The 22,660-nt window shown below is 34.5% G+C and overlaps 1 protein-coding gene and 1 pseudogene across 2 annotated transcripts; one reads left to right on the top strand and one right to left on the bottom strand.

Annotated features, from left to right (window-relative positions):
* Positions 1–387: 387 nt before the first annotated feature.
* On the top strand, positions 388–10,202 carry LOC143636495 (acyl-coenzyme A oxidase 3, peroxisomal-like; annotated as a pseudogene). The gene is made up of 13 exons (XR_013154248.1): positions 388–852; positions 3,283–3,289; positions 4,923–4,964; positions 5,045–5,152; positions 7,637–7,809; positions 7,895–7,992; positions 8,093–8,167; positions 8,743–8,873; positions 8,964–9,218; positions 9,308–9,454; positions 9,560–9,666; positions 9,767–9,868; positions 9,964–10,202. The product of XR_013154248.1 is annotated as an acyl-coenzyme A oxidase 3, peroxisomal-like (transcript).
* Positions 10,203–12,182: 1,980 nt separating this feature from the next.
* On the bottom strand, positions 12,183–16,235 carry LOC143636479 (uncharacterized). Its single transcript, XM_077104064.1, has 4 exons — positions 16,041–16,235; positions 13,607–13,741; positions 13,396–13,482; positions 12,183–12,461 (listed from the first exon to the last, which is right to left on the bottom strand). Exons 1-4 carry the CDS (start codon positions 16,167–16,169, stop codon positions 12,288–12,290), a joined length of 525 nt encoding a protein of 174 aa, XP_076960179.1. The 5' UTR covers positions 16,170–16,235; the 3' UTR covers positions 12,183–12,287.
* Between the last annotated feature and the right edge of the window lie 6,425 nt (positions 16,236–22,660).

Genomic DNA, 22,660 nt, shown 5'->3' with positions numbered 1-22,660 from the left:
TAATTAAAAGTACCTGGTCTTTTAAAAATTTGAGTGGGCCTATAACTCTTTGGTAATTTAAAAAAAAAAATAAATCTAAAAGACAGCTTGAGTATTATAAATATAATAAGATTATAAACGTTTCGAGTATTCTATATTTATAAGATCAGAAACTTTTTAAAAATATTGTTCCATCGAAAAAAATGTGACCCGACCGGTAGCCCACTTCAGGTGTCATTATATATTATTTTAAATCACCCGGGTCAAAATAATGCTCTCATATACATATTACTACTTCCCATTTCCCATTCTCCTTACCAACAAAGCCCATGCGCAACTACCTGTTCTTCGTCTTCTTCATCTTCACGTATATTAATATGTTCTTCATCTTAATTTCAAAACCCATTAATGGATCGCATCAATTTCAGAACCCAAATCATCTCCGGCCACCTTCAACCACCACCCACCACCAATAACAACCTCCTCCACGTCACCCCCATGCCTCAACTACACCCCACCAGAACTCACCGAACCACCACCAACATTCAACCCCAAGTCCCTTAGAACCCTCTTAGACGGTCAAAGTGTTGAGTTAATTGATTGTGTGTTTAATTTAATGATACAGAGTCCTCTGTTTTGTCCTAAAAACAGAGGTGGCAAAGTGTTTATTGCACCGGATTTTAATGAGTCGATGGAACAACAACGAGAGATGACGATGAGGCGAATTGGGTATTTGAGGGATTCGGGTTTGTTCGACGGGTGGTTTGAGAAACCGGGCCCAAATGGGGATTTGTGGAGGTTTGCACTGGTGGAAACTATTACTCTTTTTGATCCTTCGTTAGGGGTTAAGCAGGGTGTTCATTTCCTTTTTTGGTATGCTAAAGATTTTTTATTTTGGTAAAGGGGTGGCAAATGGGTCGGGTTGGGTAGAAACAGGGTTGGGTAGAAACAGGGTCGTGTCCCGTATCCGGCCCATTACCCGTCGGGGTATTTGTCGGGTGATTACCCGTAAGGGTATCGGATATACCTGTTGGGACTTTCAAATACATTTTTTTATCACTATAATTATTTTATACATTTTATTTATACAACAATTATTACAAATTTAAATATAATACACTCCATATATATAAGCGTGACAATAAATAAATTAATATCTTTATAACTTTTAAATTATTTTTTATATATATGCTTCACAATCTAATAAATACAAAAAAAAAATAAATCGGGTATATAATTTGGGTAAACAGGTATGTGTTTTCAGGTAATCGGGTCGGATATCATCTAATCCCATACACAGTCCGTACCCCGCGAAAATTTTTAAATCTTTAATCCCATACCCGGCCTATACTCATCGGGTTTCGGGTATACTCGTCCCATTTGTTTTCGGATAAAAAACCCCGTCGGGCTTGGGCTTTTTTGCCATCCCTAGTTAGGGTCGGTACGGGCCAGTTTAAAAAAGGGTTTGTGCTGGTTTGGATCGGAATGGGTCCGGGGTTGAAACGGGTCAGGGTGGGAATGGTTTAGAACGGGTTTCGGTTGTGCAACTATACATTGGCTTATGATTTGGGTTGTGCAATTTTATTTAATTTTTAAATTAAAAAATGAGCTTAAATAAATTGGCTAATTAAGTTTAAACATTAAGAGCTCTCCCCCCCCCCCCCCCCCACCCCCCCCCCACCCACAACAACCGAAATTGTATTCATGTCTCAACCACCCTTTTGATGGCTCCTCTTTTCATGTCTGCAAACAAAATAAAACAATCTATGGCCTTTGTCAAGCTTCGCGTGCTTGGTATGAGGAACTTAAATCATACCTTCTTTCGCTCCATTTCAAACCAACAATTTCTGATCCATCCCTATTTGTTAATCGTTCTACCCTTCATCTATATATGTTCTTATGTATGCCGATGATATTATCATCACCGGTCAAAACTCATCTCTTGTTTACGCCTTTATCCAAACTCTTTCCTCTCGTTTCTCACTTAAGAATTTTGGTAATCTATCCTACTTTCTTGGAGTTGAAGTTTTACATCACTCCCATGGTCTTTTTCTTTCTCAAGCTAAATACATTCTAGATCCCCTAACTCGAACCAATATGGCTGATTGTAAACCGGCCACCACACGAATGGCTTGCTCGGTTCTGCTTGCCAATGGAGACAGTGCACCTATACCAACACCCACAGTATATCGCACTGTTGTTTGAGTATTACAATACCTTTCTCTCACCCAACCGGACGTTGCATCGTAGTCAATAAATTGTCACAGTATATGCACTCCCCGACCGTTAATCATTGGGCTGCCCTTAAAATGTTTACTAAGGTATTTACACGAAACCATTCATCATGGGTTACTTATCAAACGTCACTCACCGTTACGCCTACATGCTCTTAGAGACGCCGACTGGGCGGGTGACAAACAAACCTACTAAAGCACTTCCGGTTATATCGTATACCTAGGTTCAAACCCGGTCTCATGGAATTCAAAAAGACAACCTACTTTGACTCGATCATCCACTGAAGCTGAATTTCGAGCGGTTGCATCTACCCTTGGTTTAAAAAGGCGCGCCTGACGTGAGGCGGTCAAGGCGACTTTAAAAACACCTTATTTTACGTAAGGCGTCGATTTACATGAAGCGGCCTCTTCGCCTCAGGCCACGCTTTATGTAGAAACAAGTCATAGTAGGGGCAGATTTATCGTTTACTTACATGGAAATGGAGAATTCGTGGAAAAGAAGGCTGGGAACTTTGGAGAAGAAGAAGTTTGGGAGAAGTTGGTGTCGCCCTGAAATATGAAACCCTAATTAACTATAATACATAATTAAGTTTCCTTATTTTAGAAAAAATTATCTCAGTATAATTGAGGAGATACCGTTTATTTTAAACGGGGGGGGGGGGGGGGGTGGGGGTATTTTTTTTTTGTCAAAATTAAGTTTCCCTTCATAAATTATAACTAAAAATTAAGTTTCCTTACATAAATTACAACTAAAGAATAATATTTAAATAAAAACTAGCAAACTATTAAATATAATTATGTGTTATATATGTATTATTGGTATTTAAGTAATTAAATCAAACGAAATAGAATTTTAAAATATTAATTAATATTATATAATACACCACGCCTCGCTTACGTGAAGCTTTCACCTCGCGCTTAAGGCGCCGTCTTATTTTCCGGAAACAAAACGCCTCACCTCGCCCAACGCTTTTTTAAACCAAGCATCTAGCTTTAGGCGGAATAATGCTTAGTTTTTCACTCTCACTATATTTGGTTATCAATCAGTTTTCACGCCCACTATCTGCAGTGACAATGTAAGTGATACACATTATTCCGCCAATTCGGTTTTTCACTCTCGGATGAAACATCTAGCTTTAGACTTTCACTTCGTACGTGAAAAAGTTTAGCAAGGATCCCTACAAGTTACTCATATCGCGGTGATGATCAACTTGCGGATGCCCTTACAAAGCCTCTACTCAAACATCGTCATCATCTTCTCTTGTCCAAGATTGGTCTCACTTCCACTGCATTCTTAAGTTTTTTATTTATGGGTTTGGAAATGAAAAGATAAGAATTTTTTTTTTCATTCTTGAGTTTTTTTTTTCTTTAAAAGAATCGAAAGAAAAGTTAGGGCTTTTTCCCTCCGAAATTTATGGCCTGATTGTGAAGGAAAAGTTTATAGCCATGCACAATATTGCTAATTTACCCCCTATCTTTTCCTTCCTATCTAACTGAAGAATTAGGACATAATTGTAAAGTTACAATTTATTTTCCTATCTCTTTCTTCCTATCTAACTCAAGAATGTAATTAACACTTTCTTTTATTTTATTTTAACTCGAGAATGCCTTTTAAATATATAATTTCTTTTCCTTTATTCCCCTATCCAATTTTATCATTTATTTTCCTTGTATTTTGAACACGAGAATGCAGTGTCGTCCATCTTGCGGGGCACATTAGAGATCTCAAACATTCAAATATAATCTATATTTATAGATAATTACATTTGATATGTTTTTATTTATAGATAACTAGGTTAGGTACCCGTATTTTACACGGATTGAACAACTTAAAATAATGATAGATAAAGTCGAGTATTACATTAAATAAGTACAAAGTTAAAATGCAACTATAATTCACAAACTTAAAAATAAATCATAAATCTTTAAATATTTCTTTCGATACAACATTAGATGATACACTAAAAATAATATGGTAACAACTAAAGTAAAAATAGTATTATGAGAACACAATTGGTACAATCGGAACAAAACGAACCTAACATTAGTGGAAGAAATGATTAGTTAAAAGAATGTGTAGTAAAAGAGAATCGATATGGTTTTGATTAGCAATATATGGATAGAAAGAAAGAAATTACAGTTACAGAGAAAAAGAAAGCGGGTCGGGTTCAGTTAAAGATCCACGTGTTTTTAACAATGAACTCGAGTAAATTTCAAGGAGTAAAATTATTCATACATTTGTAAATGTTTTTATACATATAAAAAATGATATGATTCATGTTAGACAAGTTAAATAATGACAAATGTTCAATTTATAAAAATGTTCAATTTATAAAAAAATGTTTAATAAACATACCTAATATTTTTTTAAATAAAATATACTTTGTAAAAACAATTATATAAATCAAAATGAATTAAAAAATGTGTGCTTAATGTATAATTAATAGGAGAGATTGGCGGGGGGGAAAATAAGAATGCACTAGAGAATGGCACGCGACAAGAGAAAATATTTATTTATTATATAGTATAATAAATCTTTTTGATATGTTTTCCTTATTTAATGTATAGTCATTCTTGTATATATGTATGCTATTGTGAATAAAGAAAAACGCAGTTCATACAATTCATTATAAAGAACACCCCTAAAATGAGTTTTAATGGGCAATCTTGCTTTATTAAAATGGTTTTAACAATCTATGATAATTTCAGGGGCGGTGCGCTGGGACAAAACGCCACCATCACGGAAGCAATGTATGCAACATGTTTTATACAATATTTTTGTTTATGTCGTCGGTTTACTTATTTTAACGTGCCACACATTATTTTTTTAGGTTAGAGGCATTGAAACAATTACTAGATATGATGCGAGTACCGGTGAATTTATCATTAACACGCCTTGTGAGTCTGCTCAAAAGTATTGGATTGGAGGTGCAGCTAATGTAAGAGTTGGTTGTTACAATATTCATTTATTCAATTATCTTATATTATTAAATTATTTCATAACTCGGTTTTCATTATGTTTTCAGCATGCTACACATACTATTGTTACAATAAACGGGGGGGGGGGGGGTATTTTTTTTTGTCAAAATTAAGTTTCCCTTCATAAATTATAACTAAAAATTAAGTTTCCTTACATAAATTACAACTAAAGAATAATATTTAAATAAAAACTAGCAAACTATTAAATATAATTATGTGTTATATATGTATTATTGGTATTTAAGTAATTAAATCAAACGAAATAGAATTTTAAAAATATTAATTAATATTATATAATACACCACGCCTCGCTTACGTGAAGCTTTCACCTCGCGCTTAAGGCGCCGTCTTATTTTCCGGAAACAAAACGCCTCACCTCGCCCAACGCTTTTTTAAACCAAGCATCTAGCTTTAGGCGGAATAATGCTTAGTTTTTCACTCTCACTATATTTGGTTATCAATCAGTTTTCACGCCCACTATCTGCAGTGACAATGTAAGTGATACACATTATTCCGCCAATTCGGTTTTTCACTCTCGGATGAAACATCTAGCTTTAGACTTTCACTTCGTACGTGAAAAAGTTTAGCAAGGATCCCTACAAGTTACTCATATCGCGGTGATGATCAACTTGCGGATGCCCTTACAAAGCCTCTACTCAAACATCGTCATCATCTTCTCTTGTCCAAGATTGGTCTCACTTCCACTGCATTCTTAAGTTTTTTATTTATGGGTTTGGAAATGAAAAGATAAGAATTTTTTTTTTCATTCTTGAGTTTTTTTTTTCTTTAAAAGAATCGAAAGAAAAGTTAGGGCTTTTTCCCTCCGAAATTTATGGCCTGATTGTGAAGGAAAAGTTTATAGCCATGCACAATATTGCTAATTTACCCCCTATCTTTTCCTTCCTATCTAACTGAAGAATTAGGACATAATTGTAAAGTTACAATTTATTTTCCTATCTCTTTCTTCCTATCTAACTCAAGAATGTAATTAACACTTTCTTTTATTTTATTTTAACTCGAGAATGCCTTTTAAATATATAATTTCTTTTCCTTTCTTCCCCTATCCAATTTTATCATTTATTTTCCTTGTATTTTGAACACGAGAATGCAGTGTCGTCCATCTTGCGGGGCACATTAGAGATCTCAAACATTCAAATATAATCTATATTTATAGATAATTACATTTGATATGTTTTTATTTATAGATAACTAGGTTAGGTACCCGTATTTTACACGGATTGAACAACTTAAAATAATGATAGATAAAGTCGAGTATTACATTAAATAAGTACAAAGTTAAAATGCAACTATAATTCACAAACTTAAAAATAAATCATAAATCTTTAAATATTTCTTTCGATACAACATTAGATGATACACTAAAAATAATATGGTAACAACTAAAGTAAAAATAGTATTATGAGAACACAATTGGTACAATCGGAACAAAACGAACCTAACATTAGTGGAAGAAATGATTAGTTAAAAGAATGTGTAGTAAAAGAGAATCGATATGGTTTTGATTAGCAATATATGGATAGAAAGAAAGAAATTACAGTTACAGAGAAAAAGAAAGCGGGTCGGGTTCAGTTAAAGATCCACGTGTTTTTAACAATGAACTCGAGTAAATTTCAAGGAGTAAAATTATTCATACATTTGTAAATGTTTTTATACATATAAAAAATGATATGATTCATGTTAGACAAGTTAAATAATGACAAATGTTCAATTTATAAAAATGTTCAATTTATAAAAAAATGTTTAATAAACATACCTAATATTTTTTTAAATAAAATATACTTTGTAAAAACAATTATATAAATCAAAATGAATTAAAAAATGTGTGCTTAATGTATAATTAATAGGAGAGATTGGCGGGGGGGGAAATAAGAATGCACTAGAGAATGGCACGCGACAAGAGAAAATATTTATTTATTATATAGTATAATAAATCTTTTTGATATGTTTTCCTTATTTAATGTATAGTCATTCTTGTATATATGTATGCTATTGTGAATAAAGAAAAACGCAGTTCATACAATTCATTATAAAGAACACCCCTAAAATGAGTTTTAATGGGCAATCTTGCTTTATTAAAATGGTTTTAACAATCTATGATAATTTCAGGGGCGGTGCGCTGGGACAAAACGCCACCATCACGGAAGCAATGTATGCAACATGTTTTATACAATATTTTTGTTTATGTCGTCGGTTTACTTATTTTAACGTGCCACACATTATTTTTTTAGGTTAGAGGCATTGAAACAATTACTAGATATGATGCGAGTACCGGTGAATTTATCATTAACACGCCTTGTGAGTCTGCTCAAAAGTATTGGATTGGAGGTGCAGCTAATGTAAGAGTTGGTTGTTACAATATTCATTTATTCAATTATCTTATATTATTAAATTATTTCATAACTCGGTTTTCATTATGTTTTCAGCATGCTACACATACTATTGTTTTCTCACAACTTGAAATCAATGGTGTGAATGAAGGAGTGCATGCTTTTATAGCCCAGATCAGGGACGAAAACGGAAACGTATGTCCAAATGTTCGTATTGCTGATTGTGGACGTAAAATTGGTTTAAATGGTATTGATAATGGTCGAATCTGGTACGAACCGATATCATAATATAGTGTTTTATTTAAGATATCCGAGTTAAGTTGACCAGCCCGTTTGACCCAATACATGTTTCAGGTTTGGCAATCTTCGGATACCGAGAGAACTTGTTGAATTCAGTTGCTGATGTGTCACCTGATGGGAAATATCTGAGTGCAATAAAAGATCCGGATCAGGTTAGTGATTTTATCTAAAACTTTATATATATTTATTTAAAGAAAACACAATAAGATGTTTTTAAGTTTTACTTAAATTATATTTGATATTTGATTTCAGAGATTTGCGGCATTTTTGGCCCCTTTGACTTGGGGTCGTGTAACGATTGCTGCAGGTTCAATGAACACATCAAAGGTACTATGATCTACTTGTTTATCATGTATAATGTCTTCATTAATCTTAAATTAGATAGAGTAAACTGTGATTTTCGTCCCTGTGGTTTGTTCAAATCTGCGGTTTTAGTTCAGTAGTTTCAAATTTGCGATTTACGTCCCTGTGGTTTCATTTCACTTGCAATTAAACCCGAATTCACTAATCCTGTTAAGTCTGGTCGTTAAACCCATCAGGGTGCCCTTCCCGTGAGAGGCAGTGTTGCCCTTTTTCCCCCAAACACACCCCAGCCCCTCACGTGAGGGGGCGTGCGAATTAGGACCGGGGTTTATTTGGTAAGAAAAATGACAAAACTGCCCCTCACGTGAGAGGCACGCTGATGGGTTTAACAACCAGACTTAACATGGTTAATGAATTCGGGTTTAATTGCAAGTGAAATAAAACCACAAGGACGAAAATCACAAATTTGAAACTATTGGACTAAAACCGCAGATTTGGACAAACCATAGGGACAAAAACCATAGTTCACTCAATTAGATATTATTATTATTATTATTATTATTATTATTATTATTATTTGTGTTGTTTATTATATTTAGGTCGGTTTAGCAACTGCAATAAGGTACGCTTTATCAAGACGGGCGTTTTCAATTAAACCAAATGAACCTGAAGTTCTTCTGCTCGATTATCCTAGTCACCAGAGGCGGTTATTACCTTTACTTGCAAAGACGTAAGAACCATATAAATAATGCGTCTTACGATAATACTAATATCTTCATCATATGAACATGTATTTTACTTCTTTTATGCTATTTGGCAGGTATGCTTTGAGTTTTGCTTCCAACTATTTAAAGATGATATACGTGAAAAGAACACCGGAATCAGTCAAAACCGTTCATGTCGTGTCTAGTGCACTCAAGCTGTTTTAACCTGGCATTGCATGCGAACCCTTCAGGAATGTCGAGTAGCTTGTGGCGGACAAGGTATAAAAACAGAAAATCATGTCGGTCATTTGAAAAGCGAGCATGACGTGCAGTTGACCTTCGAAGGTGACAACAATGTTTTGATGCAACAGGTAATATAGTTAAAAGTCACTGAATAAAAATGAATTTCTATCTTGGTTATAAGTTATACAATAATCAAGATTTACGTTTGTTAACTCAGATTAGTAAGGCGCTCCTGGCTGAGTTTTTAGCAGCCAAGAAACATAACAAACCGATTAAAGGTTTGGGACTCGAACACTTGAATAAACCTGCTCCGGTTATCCCAACTCTTCTCACAAGCTCTGCACTCAGGACTGCTCAATTTCAGGTAATGCTCTACTTTATTATTATTATTATTATTATTATTATTATTATTATTATTATTATTATTATTGTTACTATTATTGTTATTAAATGTTTATTTTGGTTGCAGACCGATATCTTTCGCCTGCGAGAGAGAAAGATCTGTTGCAACGGTTTGTTACCGAAGTGTCACAACACCAAGCTTTGGGAGAAAGCAAAGAGTATATATTTACAGTGGTAAATCTTCGTTATCGTGACTTTTTTTTTTACTAATATTTTTGAGTTTTTAAATAAAGTTATGCATTGATCCTGTTTTTCGTGTTTTTGTACCGGGAAGACCTATCAAATTGCTGAGGATTTGGGTAGGGCCTTCGCGGATCGTTTGATTCTACAAACGTACCTTGATGTTGAAGCAACCGTACCAGAAGGTTCTTTGAAGGTAAACTTTTAAATCTTTTTGTGTTTTAAGCATACGGTTGTAATGGTCGTTTTACAAATAAACGTGAAAAGACTTATGAATGTTGTATTTTGCAGAATGTTTTAGGTTTAATGAGGTCGATGTATACGACGATTGTGTTGGAAGAAGATGCTTCATTTCTTCGATACGGGTACTTATCTATTGACAATGCTGCAGTGGTCAGGAAAGAGGTTTTGAAACTGTGCAGTGAACTAAGGCCACATGCACTCTCTTTGGTGGATGCTCTTTTGGGACCGATTGCTTTCAATTGGGTTGATGCCAATCAATGGTCTGAGGTTTAAAGACCGTATGCAAGTCGGTTAGCCGCATTGGTTTCTGTGATGTTTATTTCAAATAAGGACTAATCTGCATGTTGTAAAATTAAGTGGCTTATATATTCTGTTGGCTTCCTATAGCTTTCGTATTTTATCTATTCTATACGTAAAGCGGATCTTGTTACATTCTTGAGCCTGCTATAGAGTGTTATATAATATGTTCATGCAAAAAGGAAAAATTGTTACACACACACATGAAGTGACGAATTTATGATTTTTTGAATGGGTTGATAAGTTTTGGTATTCAGATGTCTACGAACTCTACTTATGTTATGAGACTTTTAGGTTTGGTATTGAAATAAAAATGAAATATGGTTACTAATATTCTCAAAATTAAGAATCAATAAATTGGTTGAATTAAATTAACTAATCAAGTAATTTAATATTTCATAACTAATCAATAACGTATCTAAAGTCAAAAGTCAACTAAGTACCTGAATTGTTGATGTATCAGAATTCAGAAGCGCACATGAACTCATTCATTATATAATAAGGTATTGCTTGATTTTTAAGAGGTGAAATGTCTGCATTATGCGGGCTACATCTGCAGACATCTATAGAAAAAAGTTGGACCAAACCTTTGCAGTCTGCAAGAAGAAAAATGTTTTTTAACGTCTATAGACTGTTAAAATAAACTTGTGGTGGTGTACGAACGGTGGTAGCGGGTGGTGATGATGGTGGTGGACGGTGGTGCTTAACGGTGGTGCTTAACGGTGGTGGTGGTGGACGATGGTGGTGGTGGCGGCCGGTGGGTGGTAATGGTGATGGACGGTGGTGGTGGATGATGGTGGGTGGTAGTGGACGGTGGTGGTGGTGGTGGTGGTGGTGGTGGTGAACGATGGGTGTTGGTAGGTGGTGGTGTTTAATCCTCTGCGGACCTTAGAAGATCTTAGAAGTTGATAGACCAAGTCTGCACCAAGAAGAGTCGTGTAGAAGTCTTTTAATGGAACGTCTTAAAAAAAACAACAGTCTGCAGATGACAATGTCTGTGCGTGGTCTGCGCGGCACAGACAAAAGAGCAGACATTTTTTTAGAAAAACAAACACCACCTAAGTTATGATTATAAGATCTTGCATTTTATTATATCTACCACTGCTAGTACGGTATGCTATAACAAAAAAAAATGAAAATCTCATTTCAATAATTCAAACTATTAGCCATTGACGAGTATTAATCCTTACTAAATAGGTGTTTGGGATTACATATTTTGTTGTGCTCTTTAAAGTTAATGTGAAATCACAAACATACCCTTAGACACGATAACAGATAAATAAGAATTAGAATTAGTTGCACGAATGGTCACGAGGGGTTCTTGGGACACCTGCTAGGGGAACGACGAAAGATGAATGATAGAATCCCAACCAGACCACCAAACCCCTATCCCAAATCAATGGCTTTGTATCGGGGTCGACCAAAGCCCCAATTTATTACAAAACCCCCACCCCCACTAACAAGTGGAAATAAATCGACATGGTTGTTCCATCACATATGCGTAGGGTTGTAAACGAGTCAAGACGAGTTTAGTCGGCGCGAGTATGAGCTCGAACTTTAGCTTGGTCACAAGATATCAGAAGCATGAGCATGAGCTCGAACTAAAACAAGCTTAACATCAAGCCAACGAGGCAAGCCATGCGCTAAGCCAAACTTTAGCTTGGTCACAAAATGAGCCAGCTTGGCTCAAGTCGTTTGAAATCAAATTTTTTTTAGCACGAGTCATTCGAGCTTTTATTGGACGACCTACGAGCGGTTTTTTTAAATAGCCCTAGCTTATGTAATTTAAAAGTGCGAGAATAACACGTGTGAAACCCTTACGCGCACGTGACAATTCAGATGAGGGGAACTTTAGTTATGAAAATATAACAAATTTTATTTTATATAATAAATATATAATTATCTGTATATGATAAATAATCAATGATACATGTTTAACAGTTTACAGTGGTTAAATCATAGACACAATACCTAGAACTAAATCAAAGAAATGTCAACGGGCTATGAATTACCATGCCACTTGACCCGTTAATATAACACATCGATCAGCAGCCCGGAAAAATTTCAAACGAAGTTCATGTTTTCATGCCATTAGATTCCTTTGCTTTTCCTGATTCGATTAAAAGAGGGTTTCTAAAATTCAAAAAGTTGGACAATCCATGCCCTTTTGCATTTTGTTCTATTTCATTAATTTTGTATTTGAGCAACTCGATTTCTCTAGCAAGATCGTCATCGCGTTGTCTCAAAGCCTACAAGATATCAGAAGCAATAACATTCTTAATGAAATATCAGTCGCAGTCCCATGTCTGACGCATACCCATTGGGTTCACAGGTATAACCGTGCATGCTCTTATATGGTTACCCCGTTGGAGTTAGAGGTGCTATTTTTTAACACTGCACGAACATAACACCAAATTCACGGGTTTGGGTTTGGGTCTGCGAACTGACCTTTTAGCTAAGTGGGTCGTGTTTGGGTCAACCAGGCAGGTTCACGGGTTGACTCGTCTGACCCATTTACTTATAATTTTAATTTTCTAAAATGTGCATCATGCAATAAATTAAATTGATTGGGTATCTTATACCCAAATTAAAAAAAAAAAAACTGACATAAGATTTTATAATTACAATGCAATTGTTTAATATAAATTTAATATTATTTGTTGTAAAAATGTAAATTTAAAATATTAATATGTGAAAACAATAAAAAATAAAGAGACTTTGGGTCAAAGCGGATCGTGTTCGGTTCAACCCATGAATATGTGTGCTGTGCTTGGGCTCACATGCCTGAAAACGAGTTTCAAGTTCTGGTCGTGTTCGGGTTGGGCCCGCCAACCTCCGAACATGACCCGTTTAGCACACCTAGTTGGGATGCATATTACCAAAAATCTGATTTCAAACTCACCTCTGAAACCAGCATGAAATATCAAATAATCAGGCACACTTCAACAATTCTATAATTTTAAGTTTCTTGCAACTTCAACATATTATTTACTATATTTTTAAGATTATAAAGAATGTTAATATATTCAGTTTCAATGCAGCATGCAGGGTTCGGGTAATCAGACAGGCCGTCCCTCACCCTAGAAATATTTTAAAGCTAATCCCATACCCCCATTACCGCCACGATGTTATTGTCATCCCAAAATTGATTATTAATCCTATAAAAAAAATAATAAAACCAACCTCGAGTTCTTGTTTTCGAAGTGCTTCCTTTCTAGCTTCTGCTTTTGAACTCCTTTGGACTTCTAAGATAAGAGCAGTTCCTGCAACCTGCATAAGTTGGATCGTTTTAAGTTCAAATTCATATAAATTTAGGTTTTTTATAATTTGGTGGACGTGAATAATTTGTGAAATGTTTTCATTTATATTGAAGGAAAACTTGAGGGAATACTACAGTGAAGACAAAGAGTTCTCCAAGAAGATCTGCAGCAGCTTGAACAGCTTTTTCCTCGTTTAAGGGGCGAATAGCAGCATCTATTGCATGACCGTATATTTGCCTTTGCAACTTTGTTTTGAAACGATGATTAGCCTGTATAGAATTTTGCCACAATCAGCATACAAATGTAACAAAACATATTATGAATTAGTATAGAACAATAATAATCCCTCAAACTTATTACAAGGGAACAAAGCACAGAATACAATATAAAACTCTCACTATCAAGACACGAGGAAATGTATGGGGTATCCGGGCCCCATCCCACTTTCAAGTAAGGTTTGAAACTTCGCCCCTAGCAATGACTTTGTTAAAGAGTCACTAGTGAATTGTATTTTCTAAGCCTGGAAGATGGTGGGTCAGCCAGGGCGGGTAATGGGCCAAAACAGGTTTAGGTCAGGATGACTTATGTGCAAAATGAGTTTGGATCAAAGCGAGTAATTCTTAAAAAGTTTCAATTTGGTTTGGGTCAAAACAGGATCAGATAAAAAAAGGTATCGGATCAAAATGAGTCGTCTTAGAATGAAGGTATCAACATTTTTAACTAAAACTCCATGACCAACTAACGCTTATGCCTTTTGGTTAATAAAATTTTTAGGTTAACCACAAGTAGTGGTGTTGGTGTCGGCGGTGGCGGAGACGACAATATGTGGTGGTGGTGTCAGCAGTGGCGGAGGCGACAATATGTGGTGGTGGTGTTGCCGTGTTGGTGATTGTGGCGGTGTCGGCGATAGCGCTGATGATAATGAAGGCGACGTTGGTTGGCAGTGATGGCGATGGTTGGTGATTTTCTAATCAAACTTGTTGGCCCATTCTTACCTGTTTGAACCCGTTACACATTCACATAGTTTTAGGCTGCCTTGACCAAAACTGTGTTAAGGTGCTCCCCATTTTGACCCGTTATGTGTTACGCTGATTACCAATTCAACCTAAAATACAAAAACTGTTCACCTAACCTAACCCGTTTCCTCAACTTTCGGTCAAGATTGCCAAGGTTAGTATTTTCCTAAATTTTCCACTAAGACAACCTTATTCAATCACCTATTGATGTATTTCAACTTTACAAGGTAGACCTGATGTTTGGGCACATGTACGCCAATTGTCACACACTCACACAATATAACACTATCCAGACCTTTAAGCCACATGGGGTCTTTAACAGCTTTCCCATTGCCATACAAGGACATCTTCTAAACTATACCTTTTCGGGGGCTATTCCACATTGACATTAAGTATTTGTGTCTTTTTTTTTCATAGATGTAGTAGCGTTCACAAAATCCAGTATTTTCTACCTCCAAGTTTCTAAACACCTTTCTTTTATTCAACTCGACTCGACTACTAATACTAATAGCTTAGTATCTTCTGCCACAACATGGTTGCAGATACCACTCCTTGACTTATTAAATGCACCCTTATCCTTATTAATTGCACCCTATGCCTTTACATGAGATCAGCTACTTTACCCTTTGGCCTTTACTCTAGTATTATAAGCTGTTTAGGAATACTTTAGTATCTAACTCTAAAAAGATTAAGCAATAACAATAACCACATCATACAAGGTATAACCACGTCAGCCCTGCTTGCGGTCCGCGCATATAAGGTATATATGTGTGAATTCTCGGATGGGCAAAAGTGAAATTGCACTAATTTTGACGTTATTTTACTAATCTCATGAAAATAACATTAAAAGTGGTGGAAGGTTAATCAGCCATCATGTGGTGGCGTTGATAGCCGAAAGACAAGGGTACATGCACCAATCGCCCAGTATCCCGATGTTTGAGTGTTATGTGCCTTAGTCCAAGGCTTGATGCAAAACTACTATCGAGCTGGGGGTCTCACCGGAAGCAGCCTCTCTATTCCTACGAGGTAGAGGTAAGGCTGTCTACATCTTACCCTCCTCAGACCCTACCATAGCTTTGCTATTGGTGGGATATACTGAGTACGATGATGATGATATGTGTCACATACAAAAGGCGCTAAGATCCTATTATAACTTGTTTTTACTCAACTATTAAAGACTGAACAAGAATCTAGACCATTTGGTCATTCATATAGCTTTCAATATATGTATTGATCATATATCCATTCACATGGCTTTCAATCTTCGGATCAAATGAACCCTCGCTTTCGTTGACAACTGAACTCAATGACTTCTAAATCGATTAAACATTTGTTGCCTGACCGAAACCAAATTAACCTTCTGACCCTTGACCCGACCCGACCCGTTTGCTAGTCCTACCACAAAGCAATTCAACAAAATGGATTTCCTACCTATTAACTAATGCACTAACGATTCCAGCTCACAGTAACAGATATCTAGAGATCATATCCAACGAATCGGTAATATTCGATTAAAATCGAAGAACATAATGGACAATAACAACAGTGTTACCTGTGCAAAGTTGATAATGGAGTGACGGAACTGAGGATGACGGCCAGCCTCTTTTTTGATCCGTTTGGCGACTGGTTTGCAGATTGTCTTCAGCGCAAGCGTACCTAGCTTCGCGAAAGGTAATATCATCACTCGCTTGTCTGATGCCTACTACGTGTTCGACGTTTTGCCTATGAGAAGTAATGGGTACAAAATCTGTGTCCGATAGCATTACGCAATCTTAGATTCTTATCCTAATCATTGCACATAACCAAATATAACTTCATTTTTAGAGTATATATTTAGGGGTGTCGGGGATTTCTTATTTTACTTCCTTATAATTTTTTATTAAGTTAATAATTTACAAAAGTATAACTTATTAACTTTTGCCTCTCACAATATAAACAATCTCAAACACCTTATTATTTTTCAAAAAGTTAATAAATTATAAGTTGATGAAAATAAGCAATCCCAAACACCCCCTTACATATATTCTATTTCCATGGATATACGAATGAAAAGACGAATCAAGGCTTTAATTTTGAGTTTGTACCTCACAGGAGTGAAAAGGTTTACGGATTTCATCCGGTTTCGGCGCATCAGGGGGTTCGGTCTCACGGTGGTTGAAGAGTCGACCTTAGACATAGCCCCGAAAATGATAGGTTTACACATGAAATGCTCTGTTATTTAAATTGCAGTACGTGGGTAAATTGCATTTTGCATTCCTGTGGCTTACTGGTGGGACACACTCGTGACTCTATTTATGAAAATGAGCATGGTGTGAGCCCCTGTGATTTATGGGCGATATTAATTTGTGTCCCCCGTGCTAATCGTCATTTGTTACCGTCCAAATAGTGGTTAAATACCCACTACGCCCCTAATTATAATCAAGAAGAAAATCATGACTTGCGTCCCTTTGCTTTATGGGTGGTGCACACTGCAGCCCTAATTCTTAAATTGATTGATTTGTATCCTCGTGGTTTTTCGGCGGGTAAAATTGTGCCCTTCCGTCTGTAAACTGGGCTGTTATTTGATATAATTGCATAATATGAAACATATATTACCATTTCATTACCTCATCTTCCCCAATTTCCAGCTAGGGTTTCTCATATTCATCTTCCCCGGCTAAATTAACCAATAATCAAACAATTTGAAAGTATTCTTTATAATTTTATATAATTCCACCAAGAGAACCATCATCACCGTACAACAGACGAAAGGGCACATTTTTGTCAAACTCATCCGGGTTGAAACCCATCTTGAAACAACTCCCCTTGCTAAGCCGAATCTACACCACCATCAGTCCAAGCCCAAAAACCCATAATCAGTTGCTAAGCCTTCTAAGCCTAATCCAGAAGCTATTCCAAGCTGCTCCAGCCCTATTTATGTATTAACAAAAAAACTAAAAATTTTTTACATCACAACTTATTGTAAAACTAAAAACACTACAAATTACATTTTATTTTATTGAAAGATTTTATAGTAATTCAATTGAGTTGGTTTCAGCAAATCGCACACTCGTTACGACTTACCTATTTATACAAATGATTAACAAAATCACCTAGAAATCATGGTGGTTTTACCAAACCAACAGGCACCAACAATGCAAAATAAAATAAAATAAAATAAAAATAAAGAAAAATTATAGACATGTATGTGTATTTTAGGTAATCAAGTCGTGCATTATGTAACCGGTCGAAGTTCGTCTTGTACTCATCAATTTTGATAAGGTAGTCCAAAACATGAATTTTTGTCCAGTGCATGTTTTGAATTTTCAGATTTCAAGTTTATTGCCTTCCCATCAGTTTGGGTTCCTTTCCCATATCAGCAAATATCCATCAAAACCATCCATTTAAGAAACATGTCCAATAAATTAATACTGCGAAAACGACAAAAAACGTATTAAACATAAAGTCCATTACATGTTTAAAATGTTTTAAGTTTCAAATTCACAACTTATCCTTCGGTTGGGTTTGTTTTTCTTAATAACAAAAGTCCATCAAATCATTTTTTTAAAGACTTTTGTCAAAATGATAGCGGTATCTCTCTCAAATGATTATAATACTTGCAATACCATATTATCCAAGTTTGAACCCCCCTTACATGGTGCTGCGTATATTTCAAAGCGTGCACATAAGCCGGGATTTGAACCTAAAACCTTTTAAAAAGAAACCCTATAGAAAACCATCATCAAACCATCTAACACGCCTAGTAAAATATTTGGTGCAAAACAAAGAAAAAAAAAGTATATTAAACGAAATTAGTCGATTTAATAGGGGTCGAAAGACCAGCAAAACAAGATAATTAATTAACCTTCATTCCACTTTAGGTAAAGAAAAGGTGAAATGCGTGGCTTTAAAATAATATACTAGCTTTTGCAGATCATTATTTTTATAATTTATCAAGTAGCCTACCACTACGTTATAAAATACTATCAAGTAGCTTTTAACATCACGTTTAAATTGAAAAAAATAATACTACCTTTTGTAGATCATTATTTTTTTATAATTTATAAAAACGTACACCTGTGATGTGGGCTCCGTTTAAATCAATCATATTCCTTTATTCGTTTTCGGGGGAATACATAAAGACAAATGTAGTGGATATATAATAGGAATACATAAAATAGCCATGCTATTTTCTATAGTAAGTTATTCTCATTGTGGTTCGTCTTTTGCAATCAGGGTTACCTATCAATTGGTTTTGTTGGTTGTTCAAAAAAAAAATTATCGACAGAATGACAAAACTAGTCATTATATTCGCACGTTTTTTTAATGGTTGTTCTTTAGCAAACTTAATGACAGAACTGATCCTTTATGTTTAAAAACCCTATCACGTTACGTCATTTGATGCTAACCCAGTTAACTTTTCTAGTTAAACATAATTATGTAAAGGCAAAGGCAAACTTGTGCGAGTTCAGTGATGTCTTCTCGATTAGTTGATGTAAAGGCAGTCAAAGTAGTCATCAAGGTAAATCTTTGCACGAAATTATTGCTCACATATGAAACTTTGAAGTTGTGAACTTTCGTGCAAAACTGTGAACTTTCATCTGAAAGTCGTGGGCATGAAACTTCTGACGAAAGTTTTGTACTTGCGAACTAAACTAGAGAACTTACATGTGAAAGTTTTAACTTTCTTATATGGGTAAGTTTCGCATGAAACTGATCACTATTATAACATATATACATGATCCTATCTGTTAATCCATGTCGTCTGTTGTCACATCTCAACTTAAGGCCTAGGTGTGTGACCCATATTTGGTACATGTTTTGTAAATATATCAAAGTTGCGGGTTATTTAGCTGAAGACTTTGGTTATATTAAAATATTAATTTATTTTGAAAACTTCTCAAATAATAAATATCCAAGTGTGTAATTTACAAACCTTTTTTGATCTTATTTGCAATATTTTAATAATTGAAAACTGAGTCATCTCCATATAGCGAGCATCTATTCTATGAGTGACTCTTATTCCTTACTATCTGTATTATATTTGTTTCCCTGAAATGTGTGTGTTGGGGGGGGGGGATATGTCCTATATGCTGGTGAATCGTTGACTCTAAAAATCTAAAACATTTATTAAAATCTTTTACTGACAAGATAGTTTCTTGAACACACTCGGCAGAAACGTCTTTTTTTCCTGGGACTTGTGCCCCTTGCCATACACACACAATTATGGTTCTTCAGAAACTGATGCTCATTGGAAAACTTTGGTTATGATTGCTAGCCTGCAGCCACGTAGCCTTGCATGATAGGCTAGACAAATATGTTTGGATCCAGATACATGTGTACTCGGTCTGAGTTGCTTTTATTTTCTACTTTGTAACTTAGGGATCAAGTAATCCCTTAAATCTAGAGATCACGTAATCTCATATAGCATTTGACTGATTTGTTAAAATAAACAACCTGTTTATCTTAATGGCTGGCTATAAAGTTTAACGTATTCACCTGTGATTGTCTTTTCTGAATGATGTGGTGTCTCGTTTGAAAACCGTTGTGATAGAATGATGGGTAATCTATAATAAAATAGGTTTATATAAATACCCGGATCGTCTCTTGGTCCAGCTAAACTTTAGTCTAGTTTTGATAGCTTTAAACATTGATTGATCATTTGTTTGAATAAAATATTTAGACTACTTGTAGCTTTCAGTTTATTTACCATTCATGTGTTGAGTTTCTTCTTTATGAAGAAACATCTATTGATAGGTTTCTTCTTCAAGAAGAAACGTCAATTGACTATAACCCTTGTATGTAAATCTTACGTTTCTTAGTCATGAAGAAGCATTAATTTTAACTATAACTTTTGTATGGATAAAACTTATGTAAACATAATTATGATCAAGGTTTGGGCTATACCCCGACTATGGTCTAAGCCATATAATATAATAATAAATTAATAACTTAAGCAGAATCCCTACCTTACGCGGGTATTCGGAGTTTATACGCCTAAGTTTGTATGATCAGCACTTCTACTTTATATCACGTACTATGAGAACCGGCACGCAAAACGATGTTGAGTGTGTAAATTTTGGGGATATTACATATGTGGTACTTTAATCCAAGCTCTTTCTCTTTCAAATTCAGGTGTTTAAAAAGTTTTGTATATATACATGGACCACTAGTACCCCTGTTGGTGTGTCGATACATTTGGGTCTTTTGCCCCCGATGCTGCTACGTTTATGAAAAGATTTCAGCGGTTCGTGCACAGTAACTCAACGACGCCGAAGAACAATAACTTTGTTGCCAGTAGGATCAGTTTTGCCATTCAAAAGGGGGTAGTAGCACAACTTGTTGCCCGCTTACCTGCCTCTCTATTGTAATTGGATCCTAATAATGAACAAGATCTAGATTTGCTGAAAAAAAATTAAACTATATATACTTTCCACTTTCCACATGTCAATAACTTTTATATATTTAGTTAACTAGGTTAGTTACCCGTGTAGCACACGGGTTGTAATAAATAAATTTATTTAAATAATAACACAATGTGAAATATAAAAAATACGTTTACAGATATAAAGATATATTATATGGTAGAATAAATTACACATTAGACAATATGAAAATAAAAAGGTTTTAGAAAAATCATAAATCTCTAAATATTTCATTGTACGCAATATTTGTATTTTTATTTGTAATTTTACTTTCTATATCAAAATTTAGTAGTTTTTTACATTGTTTTTGTTTTTAACTCTAAATAATGCAACACATAACTGACCATGAGTTAAAATATATTTTCTAGAAAACAAACCAACCATTTATAGTGATTGACCCTACTTTTATTAATTTTCATTGCAAATAAAAAATAAAGTGAAAATTTCAATCTTTGAAATTAATTATTTTATCTAAAGTTGTAGGATTTTTTTAATAATAAAAGTGTGAGTTCCAGTATAACTTCCGGTTATGATTTGGGCTTCTATAACACAGTTATCTCATTGTACTTTCACATGTAGTTTAGTTTCATTGCATAGACCATTTAAGCAACATATCTTCAACATCCTCTTTTAAGACTAACCTATGAATTAACAACCTTAGATTTTGAGGCCATTTAGAACATCAGGAAACTAATATTTTTTTTGTAACGTATCATTTTATGTCTGAAAGATACCAACTGAATAATGGTAAAGGATATACAAAGTTAATTTATCATCTGAATAACAGTGTGCTAATGCCTAACATTTGTATTCCTAATGTAAGAAGTTGTCTTATATATATGAAAAACCGAAACATGTAATCTAGTGTTTATATTTTTGTGGATTTTTAAGATGGTAAAGTTAACATAAATGATAGGTTGATTAGATAGTCAATTAAAAAAAGAAGTAAATGGCTACTTTTTTTAACCAACCCGTGGACCGAAACTCATTCTAATCAATTTATAAACTATTTTAACCTGAACCATGTTTGATGCTTTAGCTGGTTAAAGAAACCCGCTCATTTAAATTAACATAAACATTGAGAATACATCATTAGTGAATTTGTCTTTTTTTAAGGGATTGAAAGAAAAAAAAAACTTGTAATTTAGTAAATATTATATATATTTAATAAGTTAAAGTTTATTGAAATTTTAATTTTAAATTAATCTTATCTCTTCGTCCAATAATATCATCTCTTATAAAACCTTAATATACTAATTAAGTAATATAATTTATTTAAAATCTCAATTTTTGGAATCATTGTTCAAAATCAACGTAAAATTTGGTTACTTAAAAAAACCTAATATTAATTTACTTAAATCAAGAAAAAATTATTAAAAAGAGAAAATGTAAGATTAAAAAGAAAAAAAATGAAATACAAAATTATTAATAAAAAAATATAAATGTATTTAATATGATAGAGAGGAGGGAAAATTTTGTAAGAATCATCATGATGATAACATGTGGCACTTAAAAAGATTTATTTATTATATAGTATAGATTATGGATATATTTACAATCAAAATTTTCCTATTATCTTCACATGTTGCTTTTAATTGACTGGTTTTACAACCAGTTTTGTGGGTCGTAATGCACATTACATGCTTTTAATTTCCTATGTATATTTGTTTCATAAAGTAATGAATAAACATATAAACTTGGAGTGTAAACGTCATATACTCAAATCCTAAATTGATTTGGTGGGTCCATAAATGGTGCATATAACGTT

Source organism: Bidens hawaiensis, unplaced genomic scaffold (assembly GCF_021521415.1).
Source record: "Bidens hawaiensis isolate Kalapana, Puna unplaced genomic scaffold, B.hawaiensis_p1.1 tig00007983_1, whole genome shotgun sequence".
NCBI classification, from domain to species: Eukaryota; Viridiplantae; Streptophyta; class Magnoliopsida; order Asterales; family Asteraceae; genus Bidens; species Bidens hawaiensis.
This window is presented reverse-complemented; position numbering and strand designations above follow the sequence as displayed.